A 14,438-nucleotide genomic window follows, 5' to 3' on the forward strand; every position below is an offset into this window, starting at 1 on the left:
TCTACCCTCTTTGCTCATATATTCTTCCACTTCTGTTTTGTATTGTTTGTAATGTATTACACCTTACTCAAGTCTATCATGTACTTCTTCAGTGCTATTTGAGTGATCCTCAATTTCATTTATATAGAGAATATAGTGTTCCATAACTTCAAGTCATATAACATTTAACAAATAATTCACTTTAAAAGCATAGACCTTTATTTTAAGAAGATTGAGTTCATTAAAGTAACTGTAATTTCCCAAAGGCAATTGAGGCAACTTCCCTCTTCTTAAAATTTGGGCATAGCTCACTGTCCATTTGCAATATCTGTTCAAAATTATGTGTCTAACTGTCAGTCATCATCTATCTGTTTAATATACAAACTCAATAGATTGTCCATTCAAACTCATATCACAATTTGGACAATAGATATTCTTCATCCACTTGGTTTTCTTGTGTGGATGTTTAAGTCAAACTTTTTGTACTGATTATTAATCTTAATCATGAGACCTTATAATTTTCTGGGGCTTAATACACTCATCACAGTGTGATTCACAAACAAGATCATATGGAAGACCTAATTATTTATAGGTAATTTCTCTTCACTATGGACTCTGTGTTGGAGAGTGGTAAATATCTTTGATGAACATCTTTTTTTTTGCATTGTCTCATATTATTATTAAAGGGTCCTCGAGTAAGATTGTTAACTCATCTAAGAAATCTTGCATAATTTTATAACTTGCATAATACATTCTATAATTTTACTAGTAATTTAAATAATTATAATTTATAAACTTTACTCTTTTCCTTTTATAAAAAGAGACATTCACCTTTCTTTTGTTATGTTTGCTGCAATATTTCAAAGATAACAAGATGCACACCATCCACATCTGCCAGTGCTTTTAGAACACTGTATATAGTTTGCTGCAATCTGGAGATCTTAACTTATCAAGGGCAGCAAGACATTTTCTTACTGTCTCTGGACAAATTGGGTTTCAACTACCTAGCCATTTTTATTCTTTCCTTTTCAATTCAAAAATAATTCTCCTTGGCAGAGAAAATAAGAAAAATAGGAGGTAACTTGCTCTAGCCATTATCATTATCTCTTCTATCCCAAGCAATAGTCCCATTTGTTCTTTGATCGTCTTCCTTCACCCTCACCCGATAAAGCTGAAATCTCTCATTGTCCCTTTTGTTTTCTTTAGTATTCCTTATGAGTTTCTATTTATTATGAGCTTTATTGGCTTTTTTATATATTTTTTTCTGTGTATGGCATATCTTTCCTGTTCTGCCCTGCCCCTTCCCCCCCCCCCCCCCAAAGTGAGACTCATGCACAGATACAGAAACACAAAACATCCAAAGACCCCATTAGACATGTTCTGGAAAGTAAACACATTTTAGAGGCCCCTGAACAAGTATTCCCCTCTACATGGATTTGCATTGTCTGAGTAACTTAGAGGGCAACAGCAGGGTTTGAAAAGTCTCTTCCTATCCTACTCCTCCACCACACAGTTTTGAATGAATTTAGTTCTTTATTTGTAGCATGATCTTCTTCCTTAACTAATTCATCAGGCATTTAGCTCCCACTAAGTACCAAGCAGTATGCTAGGTTTGGGGAACATAAGGATAAAAATGAAGCAGTCCTTGCTCTCAAGAAGCTTATATTCTTAGGGAACCAACACATACACACATACAGACACACACACACACGAAGAGTACATACAAAGTAATTTTGAAGAAAAGGACACTTGCCATTGGGGAAGGGAAGAGATCAGAATAAACTTCCTGTAGGAGGTAGCATGAGTTTCAGCTTTGAAGGAAGCTAGAGATGCTATGAATCAGAAGTGAGGAGGCAGTTCATTTTGGACATGGGGAAAACATGTGCAAAAACAGAGACAAAAGATGGAATAAAATGTATGGAAGTCTGTTATGTATATAGTAAGCCAAGTAAGATGGGTTGGGGCTAGATTGTGAAGTCAAACAGTAAAGTTTATGTTTTATCCTTCCTTCTGATGAAGCTTCTTGATTAGGGAAATGATATGGTTTGATTTGTACCTTAGGATATTGATTCGGCAGTTGTATAAAGGATGGACTATAGAGGGGAAAGCCTGTAAACAAAGGGATCCATTAAGAGGCTACTGCAATAATCCAGACTTTAAAAACCGTATAGTGGAGGTTCGTAATTTATCCTCGAGGCAACAGGGATCCATTAGAGCTCACTGGGTAAGGGAATGACACAGTCAGGCTTGTGCTCAATGAAAAATAATTTTGGCATCTTCATGGAGGACAAATTGAGGAGATGAAGCATGAAGTTAGGAAGCCATTGCAATACTTCAGGCAGAAAAGAAACCACACAAGAAAAATGAAATGGTTGGAGAATGTCTATTTTTTCAGATTATAATATACGGTTATATAGATAATCCATTGAGTTAGCCCATCTATACATATGTCTTAGACTCTGGAGATGGATAAGTTAAATCTGGAATTGAACAGGAAGAAGAGAGAAGGATGGATTCCATTTTGAAAACTGTGCAACACTATGCCTCTTGGCTTTCTGACTTTCTGCAGATGATTCAGCTGTAAAATTAAGGTTCACCTCTTCCAGTTCTAAATTCTGCGATTCTGAGAAAAAATTTCAGAGTGGACTTAAAAAAAGGGAAGAGCCAAAGATGTTTACAAGGTTTCCAGCCTGGAAGATATTGCAAATATTTATAGACATAAATAGGGCAAATGGGAAGGAAAGTAAGAACTGACAGTTTAAGAAGACAGGAAAGTTTGGAATCCATATTTTTCCTTTCCTATCTACTGAAGCACTATGCTTGAATCATTACATAAGGAGTTATCTTGTCCATAGTTTCTGCCCATTCAACACATCCTACGTACTATTGTCAGATTAATTTACATTGAGCACTACTGCCTTGTTATTCCACTGCTCAGAAGCTCTTAATTACTTGACAGAGTCTAAAATCCTTAGCCCAATATTCAAGGTCATCTATAATCTCACCCTAACAAGCCTTTCCAATTTCTTCAGCCAACTTGTTCTGCCCGCTGTGTCCTGTGACTCATTAGCCCATTCCTTTTGAAATCTTATTTGTTCATGTTTCCAAGTCTTTCTTTTTTTGGCCTATTTCTAGACTTTCCTGACTTAAATAATGAAGACTAAGTATATACTATCTTCCAGGCGCTGTCTTACATTCAGGGAATACAAAGATAAAAGCAAAACAGACTTTGCCCTCAAGGAGCTTATAGTCTAACAGGGGAGAAAATATTTGCATATATGAAACACATATATAAGGACATACAAAACATCTATAAAGCAGATAAAAAGTGTGTGTGTGTGTGTGTGTATGTGTGTGTGTGTGTGTGTAGGGGGAGAGGAAGTTGAGATTAGGAAAGACTTTGTGTAAAAGTTGGTGCTTGAGAAGAAGTGGAAGGGAGGGGAAGTATAGAGGCATGGGGAGACAGCTAGTACAATGATGGAAGATGGAATTTTATGTGTAAGCAACAAGTCGGCTGGTATGGTTACTTTGCCAAGTGAACTGAGGGAAGTAATATGTAAGAAGTTTGGAAAGGTAAGATGGAACCAGGTTGTGAAGAGTTTTAAATGTCAAGGGAATTTATATTTGTCCTAGGGGTAACAGAGAACCACTGGAGTTTATTGAAGTGTGTGTGTGTGTGTGTGTGTGTGTGTGTGTGCATGTGTGTGTGTGTGTGTGCGTGTGTGTGTGTGTGTGTGGTGATGATGATGATGATCTGAGTTTCACTTTTAGGAAAAACTTGGCTAGACTTGTGGAGTATACACATTGGAACAGAGAGAAACTTGAAGCTGGGACAGCAGTTACTCTTTTTGCAGTAGTTGATTCCTATTCATTCTTTAAGGTCTAATTCAAATTTCACTACTTCATGAAAGTTTCTCTGACCCATCCCAACCTGAAATAATTTTTCCCTCCTTTGAACTCCTGTAACTCTTAACTGGTGCTTGTGTTACACAATGCTCTATTGCTTGCTATCTGTTCATGAATCTATGTCTTACTTCCATAATTTTATTGTCAAGTTTCTTGAATCTGTAGGGGCTTATCTCTCTCTATGATGTGCACCTATCACATCATAGTACCTCATAGCTCAGGATCTTTCATATGGTAGATACTAAATAGATATGGAGATAAATATGGATGTTAGGCAATATGGAAAAATATTATGAAGTTAGTCTAGAAAGTCACTAAGATGAAAAAATAAAAATTTATGAATAGCAGCTAGAATCAGTTTGAAGTTGGACTGCATGTATATATACACATATATATGTATATATATGTACACGGTATGTATGTATATGTAGGTTTAGGGGATACAAACCTACATGTATGTTTATATGTATATGTACACACATACACATACATATATATATACACACATATACATATGTGTGTGTATATTAGATCGAAGCTCAGTTCTCTGTATTCCTCCAGCAGAATCTGGTGACTGGGAAGAAGAAATAGTATATTAAGTCACCAGTACCTAAAAAATAATTATTCTCTTTTGAGTAAAGGGAAAATTCTCTGTTGTCAGGAAAGTTATTGCTGGAGCCCTTCCAGGAAAGAGAAGAATCAGTCTCATTTGATTTCTGGAAAGTAAAAAGGGCATTTATATTTGCAGTACAGAATATATCTCTATAAAGCAGAGTAACCACTGAGTTTCTTATTCTGTTGCTGTTTATTTCATATAGCAGTCAAAGATTACTTTAGAGCTCCTGGAACACATCAAATGAATTCAAAGCCTTTATAATGCAAAATGTATAAGGAGAAAAAAAAAATAAAACTGCGGCTTAGACTCTGTTGATAATTTCTCTTTCATGCCAGATTTAAAAAGAAAAGAAAAAGATTATTCCGTAATATATTCTTTAATTGTAATTGGTGTTCACTGTAGACTTTGTGTTAACTTCAGATGGAGTCCTGCTTCTTAGAACGCTTCTTGTTGGATGTTATTTTGTTCAGTTGCAGAAGGTTATTTCCACAAGGACAAAGACACAATTGTAAATCAAAATGATTGAGTCACATAATCACTCCAGTCAGCAAACTCATTTTTTTGTTCTTTTTTAAGTGTTGAGGGATTTGAAAAAACTCAAGTAGGAATTGCTTTGTATATGTTGATTGCAGCTATGGCTTATGACCTTAGGTCTAAGTAAGTAATCACAGCTAATGTGAATAGCATTTTACAGGACTTAAGGTGTTCCATAGAGTCAAATAAGGCATCTATAAGTCAGACTTAGATAACTCTTAGCAAATTACAGAAAAAGAGTGGCTTTAAGCACATTGTATAGCACCTCTGCTATAGAACAGGAAATTTAAATGAGTTGCTGTTAAATCTATCCCTCTCTCTCTTCTTTTGTATATAATCTTATACACATAAAGTCATATTTGTGAAGAAACTCACAAATCTGGACCTAGCAAGGAAGCACTTCATTTGTGTTTTTTACTTTCTGCCTGTTTTAATGACTGTCTTCAACCAATGGTTCCTTCCCTGCAATCTATAAATATATCCAAGGTCCCCTCTGGTCTTAGAAAACCTTTACTTAACCTTGCCATCCCTTGAAGTTATCATTTTATATATTTTCTCCTGTTTATACCTAAATGCCTAGAAAAAGCTGTTTACACTGTGTTCAATTTTTTTCATATTCCCCTCATTTCTTAACTTGTTTCACTATCTTCCAGCCCTACTACTTGATTGAAACTACTCTCTCCAAGGCTGCCACTGATCTCTTACTAAATCCAATAACCTTTTCTTAGTCTTTATCACTTGCCTATCTTTTTACATTTATATATATAACATTAATATATATTACACGCACACACATATACATATATATGTCACTTCTTTCCCTGAACAGTCCTTCCGTAAAACAATTTTTCCTGTTTTACTGTCTCAGTCTCTTTCTCTGGACTATTATGTCACTCTCTAAGTACAGATATACTCTTACACTTTTATGGGTTTATCTCTACAAACTCTCTCTTGTTCATTTGGGTACATGTCTTCCAAATCTACATGTGCAACACACACACACACACACACACACACACACACACACCTCCTTAGTTTCATGGCCAAATTAACAGCTTATCTCCTGGATAAACTCAACAATGCTTGCTATCTTTCCCAAGAAACCTACCATTCTTCCTAACTTTATTATTTCTCTCCAGGACACCGCTCTCTCATCTTTCAAACTAACTTTGTCACCAAGCCTCATTAATTCAATCTCTGAAAACTGTTTTTCAGACCTGTTGCTTTCTTTCTATTTACATGGCCAGACACCTGTCCTGGTCCAGGCTCTCATCATCTCTAGCATTCATTACTGCATGCAATTTTTAATATCTTTCTTTTTGCAAAACTTTCCCCAGTTTCCCTCCTCCTCTCAGGCAGTTTTATAATATTCCTATGATAATCTCTAAAGATGTGATATCCTTTAAAGAAAAAAGGAAAATAAAAATCAGCAAAGCTAATCAACACACTGAAAAAAGTCTGAATATATGTGCAATGCACCACCTTCTATAGAAAGATGTGTCTAAAACTGAACTCATCTTTCCACTCAAAGTCTTCCCTCTTCCTAAATTCTCTATTATTGTTGAGGATGTCAGCATCTTCCTAATCAACCATCCTCAAAATTGACATGTCATCCTTGAATCCTCAATCCATCTCACTTCCTGTATTCAATTAGTTATTGAGTTTGTTTTAATCTTGGTAACATCTCTCAGATAGTCCTCCTTCTCTCCTTTGACACTACAAACACCCTGGTGTAGACGTGTATCATCTCATGTCTGGACTATTGCAATAGCCTGAGGCTTGTTAGTCCTGCCTCAAGTCTTTCCACACTTTGTATTTGTTGTTATTCTTTAGTTGTTGCCAACTTTTCTTAACTCTGTGGACCATAGCATGCCAGACCCTTCTGTCCTTCACTACCTCCCAAAGTCTGTCTCATATTTATTGGTTCCATGACATTCTCTATCCACTCTATCCTCTGTTGTCCCCTTCTCCTTTTGCTTTCAATCTCCCCTAGCATCAGAGACTTTTCCAACGAGTCCTGTCTTTTCATTATGGGGTCAAACTATTTGCCTTTTCCAGTGAATTGATGTTCAGTTACTTTGGTTATGTCTGACTTTTTGTGACCCCATTTGGGGTTTTCTTGGCAAGGATACTGGAGTATCCTTGCCATTTCCTTCTCCAGCTCATTTTACAGATGAGGAAACTGAGGCAAGAAGGGTTAAGTGACTTATTGAGGGTCACATAGCTAGTGAGGCTGAATTTGAACTCATGAAAATGAGTCTTCCTTTTTTCAAGACCGGTGCTCTATCCTCTGTGCCAACTTTTCCAGTGAATAGTCAGAATTAATTATTAATTGATTTTCAATCCCTTTGCTGTCCAAGAAACTCTCAAAAGTCTCCAACACCACAATTCAAAAGTTTTGCTTCTGTGGTGCTCAGCTTTCATTATAATCTATCTCCCCATTTTTGTCAGTTTCAAATATAAACTCCTGTTTTGTTTTTTTTAAGCTCTTTATGACCTGACCTCTTCCTACTTTTCTAGTATTCATCATATTCCCTTCCACCCACTCTAAGATCTAGAGACACTAACTTCTTTGCTCTTCTTGGCATAATACATGCCATCTCTGACTGGTTGTCACCCATGCCTGGAACTTCTCCCTCTTCATTTCTATCTCCTGATTCCTCTGGTTTCCTTCAAGACTCACTAGGTTCCACCTCTTGCAAGGAAATCTTTTCCAGTCCTGCTTACTCTTTAGTGTCTTCCCTTTTGAGATTATGTCCAATTTATTGGTGGCACAGTGGTCAAGGTTGGGTCTGGAGTCAGAAAGATCTGAGTTCAAATCTAGTCTCCTACAATTACTAGCTGTATGACTCCTGGTAAGTCACTTAACCTTGTTTGCCTCAGTTTTCTCATCTGTAAAATGAGCTAGAGAAGGAAGTGGCAAACCATTGTAGTATCTTTGCCAAGAAAATTCCAAATAGCGTCATGAAGAATTAGCTATGACTGAAACAACTGAACAACAACAAATATTTCATTCATAAATAACTTATTTGAATGTTATCTCTCCCACTAGCCTTCTAGTTACCAGGTCAGAGAAAAGAATCTTGAGCACAAAAATAGAACTTTATGTTCCAATAGCCATTGCATTGCCTAATTTATATTCTCTTTGAATCAAGAACAAACTTAATCTAGAAAAAAGCATAACTGAAGTACTAACAAAATAGTAAGAACATATTATCAAAAGGATACAGAAACTTAGAATTTAAATCTCCACCATTTCAGATAGAAAAGAGAAGAGATAATTGCTAGCCAGCTGGATTTCCTTAGAAAAGACTAATCTCTTATCTTTCCAGCAGGATTTTCAGAGCTATGACCAAAAGCTGCTGCTCATTACTTACCATATTTCCCATTCAAGGTGTCCTCCTTCAGCAACTCTGTTCTGTAGCTACTATTCTTCCCATTGAAGAGATATTAAAAATTCCTTGGTTTCATACTCCCATCCCCATCTAGTCCAAAAGTGTAGCATCAATCATGTCTCTCCTCTGGTTGGGGAGATTATGCAATCTTCTTGAGGCACTGGACTACATTTCCCAAGATCCTCGAAGTCCAAAGGTTTGGACATTGAATCCGATTGGGACAACTCAATGACTCAAATTAAAGTGACTGAAAACTACTAAATACTGCTCACCTGGGCAGATGTGCTATGAAGCTTCTGTAGACCATTCTCAAGTCTTTCCATTTTAGATGTCAGTTCTTTGCCATTCTTGACCATCAGGTTCTGATAGAGTCTGATCTGCTCCAGGAAGGATTTGGGTGTGGTGTAATTATAGCGCCGTTCATTAGTCAGGTAAGACTGGGACATTTGGTTGACACTTGTGTGTACATAAGCCATGAATTTACTAATTGACTCCTTTACTCCTGGCTAAAATAAAAGATAAGATTGTTCAACAGCTTCCCATACCATAAACACAGATTGCTTCTTCCCAATTCTCCGTGGTTCCCAAAAACTTGTGGATTGGCTTCTACTCTGTTCTAGGCAGGATAGATCCTTATGCTGATAGCATGGGTTTCACCCCACCCTGGAAATTTTGGGCAAGGTCCTACTATCTAGAAGCAATAAAAAGCTGCCCTCAAAGGTGGCAAAGTTCTCAGGGAATGCCAACTTGGCTTTCTTTTCCCATGCTTACATCAATGTTCTCCATGTTTTGTAAGAAGCGCAGTCCAACTGACTCAAGTGCCTGCTGAGGCCACTCGTGAAACCAATCAATGGCTGTGCAGTTCACAATGGCGGGAAATTTCCTGCTGCAGATTCTTAGCTTATTCCCCACAGGGGAGAAGCAGAGGGTAACCTGAGAATTTAGAAATGTCAGAGAATGAAGAAAGAACAAGGGAAATACTAATCAGAGAAATAGACATGGCCTCAAGCTTCTTTATCACCTGGAAAATAGAAAAATGAACCTTAAGGTTGCTTTATAGCTTTAAAGACTTGCAGGCCTTTCTGTCCCAGAAACTGAGGACTTGTCATGTGCTTCTTTGGTAACAGGGTTCCCATGTAGTCATAGATCTCACATATTTGAAATTGTCATGTCAATAAGGATTTATTAAGGCTCTATTGTGTGTGAGGCACTTTGCTAAACACTTTGTGAGGATATAAAGAAAGGCAAAAGACAGTTCCTACTCTCTCTTTTTAGATATTAATTTTACTTTCAGTTCACAATTCTCTCTCTCTCCCACCTATTAAGAGGGCAAGAAATACAAAACACATTACAAATATGAAGTCATGCTAAATAAATTTCTATATTAACCCTATCCCCTCAAAAAAAAGAGAAAAAAGGAAGGAATAAATATGCTTCAATTTGCACTCTGAGAACTCTGAGGATGATAGCATCTTTCAACATTAGTTCTTTGGAACTGTGAGAGGTTACCATGTTGGTCAAAGTTACGAAGTCTTTCATGGCTGATTAAATTGCTTGGTTCTGATAACTTCATCAGTTTTGTATCAGATCATACAAGTCTTGCCTGATTTTTCTGAAACCATCCCCTTCATAATTTCTTATAGGAAAATAGTGTTCCATCACATTCCTATACCATAACCTGTTCAGCCATTCCCGTATTGATGGGTATCCTCTCAATTTCAATTCTTAGCCCCCACAAAAAGAATTGCTATAAATATTTTTGTATATATGAATCCTTTTCTTTTTTCTTTGATCTTTTTGGAGTACAGACCTGGTAGTGGTTTTTTTTTTAAGTTTAATATGTTTATTATGTTTAATAGCTTTTGGGATAGAGTTCCAAATTGCTTTCAGAAAAGTTGGACTGTTCACAGTTTCATCAACAATGTATCAGTGTGCCCATTTTCCCATACCCTCTCTAGTGTTTGTCATTTTCCTTTTCTGTCATTTTAGTCAATCTGATGGGTGTGAGGTAGAACTTCAGAGCTGTTTTAATTTTAATTTTTCTAATTTTTAGTGGTTTGGAGTGTTTTTTTATATGATTATTGATAGCTTTGATTTCTTCCTCTGAAAACTGCCTGTTCATATCCTTTGAACATTTATCAATTGGGGGATGGCTATTATTCTTATAAATTTGGCATATATATATATATATATATATATATATATATATGTGTGTGTGTGTGTGTGTTTTTGTGTATGTGTATATGTATACACATACACACATCTGTATCTTTGTCAGAAAAAATACTGCAAAGCTTATTAGTTCCCTACTTTTCTACTACTTTCTTTTCCTATTTTAGATGCACAAGTTTTGTTTGTGCAAAAACTTCTTGATTATATGTAATCAAAATTATCTATTTTAGCTCCTATAAGCCTTGTTATCTCTTGTCACGAACTCTTCCCCTATCCATAGAAGTGAAAAGTAATTTCTTCTAAACTCCACTGACATGCATACAATATCACTCTTTACAACAAAATTTTGCATCCATTTTGAGCTTATCTTGGTGGAAGCTAATTTTCTTCATCTTTTTATTTTCTTTATTGCCTTTGCATTGGGGAAGGCCATTTTAAGTATCAAGATAGGTACTTGTTAAGTATTAAGCAAGTGTAATCTTTGTGAAATGTTCTTTGTTGAACCTGTATAACTTTTTATTTGGGTACAGATCTGACTTAAATCTTGACTCATTGACTATTTTGGAGGTCTTTCCTATATGGTACTGGGCAAAGATGTGAAAAGACAATGATTTTTTTTTGGTGTACAATATATTTATTTCTCAGTTCATTACATGAAAGATCTTGGACCTCAGTGGGCTTAGCACTGTTGGTCCCAGTGCTCTGTAAGAATGCCAAATACAAGATGTCTCCTACAACCCAACAACACCAAAGGGGGCAAGAGGGTGAGAAAGAGAGAGAGAGAGAGAGAGAGAGAGAGAGAGAGAGAGAGAGAGAGAGAGGGAGAGAGAGAGAGTGAGAGAAGGAGTCAATAACATGAATCCTAACATCACCATAGGAAAACTGAGAGAGGCTATCCACCGGTGGCCTATCCATGATGCCACTTTTCTTCTGGGCAGCCAATTTTAACCAAGTTAAGGTGAATTAAAAAAAAAAACAAAAAACAGAAGCCAGTTAGTGTTTTCCTCTGGGAGAACCTGCACAGAATTGTGATGTGTAGATAAAGGAACAAACGGACAGAGCACATAGTAAAATTCAGAAGGTGGGAAAACTTAAACATACAGAACACACCAACATGAGGTTCTTTCCTATTTGGCACTGGGTAAGTAAGTGAAAGGAGAATGCTCACACCTCCCTGGGATTTCAGAAAACCATCCTGGAATGGAGACATGGATGATGTGTTCAAAATAAATCCCAGCTGAGAGTGGAGTCGAGCAGGGTTGAGCAGTCAGCCTGTCCAGCTTCAGTGTCCCAAGGAATGAGGAAAAACTTGTCAGGACTTATCTTTGCAGAATCTGAAACATGGACTCATTCAACAGCTATGTTGTATTTGAAGGTGAATGTGGGAGTAATGCTGTGCAAAAACTCTAGTACATCTAAGCCCACTCAGGGGACAGTCTCTAGTCTTGAGGAGGTCACGGTTTAATTGGGGAGACAATATGCAAATAACTACATATAAGCAGGATACATAAAAGATAAATTGAAGGTGATTTCAGAGAATTAAGAGGGACTGGAAAGGCAAAATGTGGAACTTTAGCTGAGACTTGAAGGAAGTCAGGGAGGCCAAGAGGTGGAAATGAAGAGTAATAAAATTGTAGGCCTCTCTACTTGTGCTTATGGTAAAGATACTAGACCAATACAGTCACTGGTAATCAGCAGAGATTACTGCACCTAGAACTGCACCCAAGTTAGTTCTCCCAAGACATATCTAGTTTCTGATTCTTGTAGGACAGAACATCCTCACCTTCAGTTGCCGTTGGACCCTTTCTATGAAGAACTTCCAGCAATTCTCCCTGCTGTCAAACAACCCCCGACTCTTGACTTCATTTCTCATGTTACTTATGATGTTTTCAACTTCATCATCAGAGTAGAGATCTGGAATCTCTCCTGGAAAGAAACAGATTACAGATTTAAAGGTTTTGACTCATTCTCCAGCAGTTACATTCAAAGGTAAGGAGGACATTCTTTTCCATGGCAATGAGCAGATCATTTGATTTTATACTCTGATTCCAAATGCATTTCTCTTGTTGAGGATATGATTTAGAAATCACATCTTCTTATGATGCTAGTAACATAGGAATATGATATGATTCTATGGACAAACACTTCTATAGTTTCAATCTTGTCCTAGAGTAAAATACTAGATTATCAGAATGTTCATTCCCTGGAACTGGATGTCCTTCTCTTAATCCAGGACGTTTTCTGGCCCATTACTTTTGCCTTTGCTTCACCACCCAAACAGGACCATTAGAGGTCATGCTTGTGAGGAACTGCGGCTGTGTACTCCTGGGCACTTGTGTCTTCATCTTTATTCCTCCTATTTTCTGTCCCACTTGCCCCATCTTGGAATGGTAACGAAACCAACGTGGATACAAAGGTACATGCCTGAGGGTTAATATTAAGGATTGCTTTATCAGTGTCTTGTGAGGCTCCTCCTGAGCTTGAGGCCATCCTAAAGTCTCTTCCCTTTATCTTTAAATACCATAAAAGTTTCCCCTTATCCTGGACCACAAAATTCCTTGTCTCTCTCATCCTGGGTCATAGATTTTCCCATTTCTCTCTTATCCTGTCCTTATGAAAATAAGCCCCTATCCCTTTGTAAATTACTAGTCCTTTTTCCAGGGCTAGCCCACAGCTTTTGCATCAGTAAAGCTGCCCTTGATTAGGAGAAAATAATCTAAATGAATTCTTTCACATGTGTACTTGGTGTATCAACTACAACCTCGTCAAAACCACCACTAGATTGCCTCTTCAAAGGATGTTAGTTGACTATTCTACAGTTTCATAGTTTATTATCTTTGTGGTTTCCCAGATCACAGTTCCCTTCCCTGGTCATTAAAACCCTATATGTTTTATTTTTCCCATTAGAATTTAAGGTTCTTGAGATTAGGAATTATCTCATTTTAGTATTTGTAACTCGAGCACTTATATAGTACTTTGCTTGGACCAGAGTAGCAAACACTTAATCATTTTTTTCATCTATCCATTCATGCAGATTTCATTTATTCAACAAATAATTACTCCCCTACACTTTTAAAAGAAGCAGCTGACAATTGCCTCATGGTGAGGTATTTTGTTCATGATGGTTTCATCACTGCAAAAAGCCTCTCTTGCCCTTTTGTCTTCATCAAAGTAGCAAAAATTAAAAGCAAAACAAATAACTGGGAATTTTTCTTTTGGTAACAAGTTTCTCTGATAAAGGTCTCATTTCTAAGATATCTGAGGAAGTGATTAGAGTATCTAAGAGTGATAACTATTTCCCAGTATGGAAATTTTGGTCAAAAAATAAGAACAGGTAGTTTTCAAGGGAAGAAAACAAAGCTATCATCAATAACATTTTAAAAATGCTCTAAATCATGAATAATTAGCAAAATGCAAAGTACAGCATACTTCTTAGACTGGCAAAGATGACAAGTGTTGGAGGAGAAGGAGATACACTAAGAGCACAGTTGGTGGTGCTGTCCAACCATTCTGGAAAGCAGTTTGGAACCATAACCAGAGAGTTATTAAACTCTGCGTATCCTTTGATCCAGCTATCTGACTAGTAGGCTTATACCCCAAAGAAATCAAAGAAAAAAGAAAAATATCTGAGTGTACAAAACTATTTAAAGTGGTTCTTTTTCTGTGGTAGCCAATAATTAGAAACTAAATACATGTTTTCCTGTTGGATGATATCTAAACAAACTATGGTACATAAATGTCATAGAATTTATTGTGCCATAAGAAATGATGAAACATAAAGATTCAGAGTAAAAGATATATATATAAATGGATGCAGAGCCAAGTAAGTGGAACTA

The 14,438-nt window shown here is 36.8% G+C and overlaps 1 protein-coding gene across 1 annotated transcript in view; it reads right to left on the reverse strand.

The window, feature by feature from the left end:
- DNAH9 (dynein axonemal heavy chain 9) overlaps positions 1-14,438 on the reverse strand; it is a 459,447-nt gene that overhangs the window by 161,586 nt on the left and 283,423 nt on the right. The window contains exons 46-48 of the mRNA XM_072645065.1: positions 12,386-12,528; positions 9,202-9,363; positions 8,703-8,936 (exon numbers count right to left, since the gene is read on the reverse strand). Coding sequence (XP_072501166.1) covers positions 8,703-8,936; positions 9,202-9,363; positions 12,386-12,528 — 539 coding nt within the window. The remainder of the gene's footprint in view (positions 1-8,702; positions 8,937-9,201; positions 9,364-12,385; positions 12,529-14,438) is intronic.

The sequence above is a fragment of the Notamacropus eugenii genome, chromosome 2 (assembly GCF_028372415.1).
Source record: "Notamacropus eugenii isolate mMacEug1 chromosome 2, mMacEug1.pri_v2, whole genome shotgun sequence".
NCBI lineage: Eukaryota > Metazoa > Chordata > Mammalia > Diprotodontia > Macropodidae > Notamacropus > Notamacropus eugenii.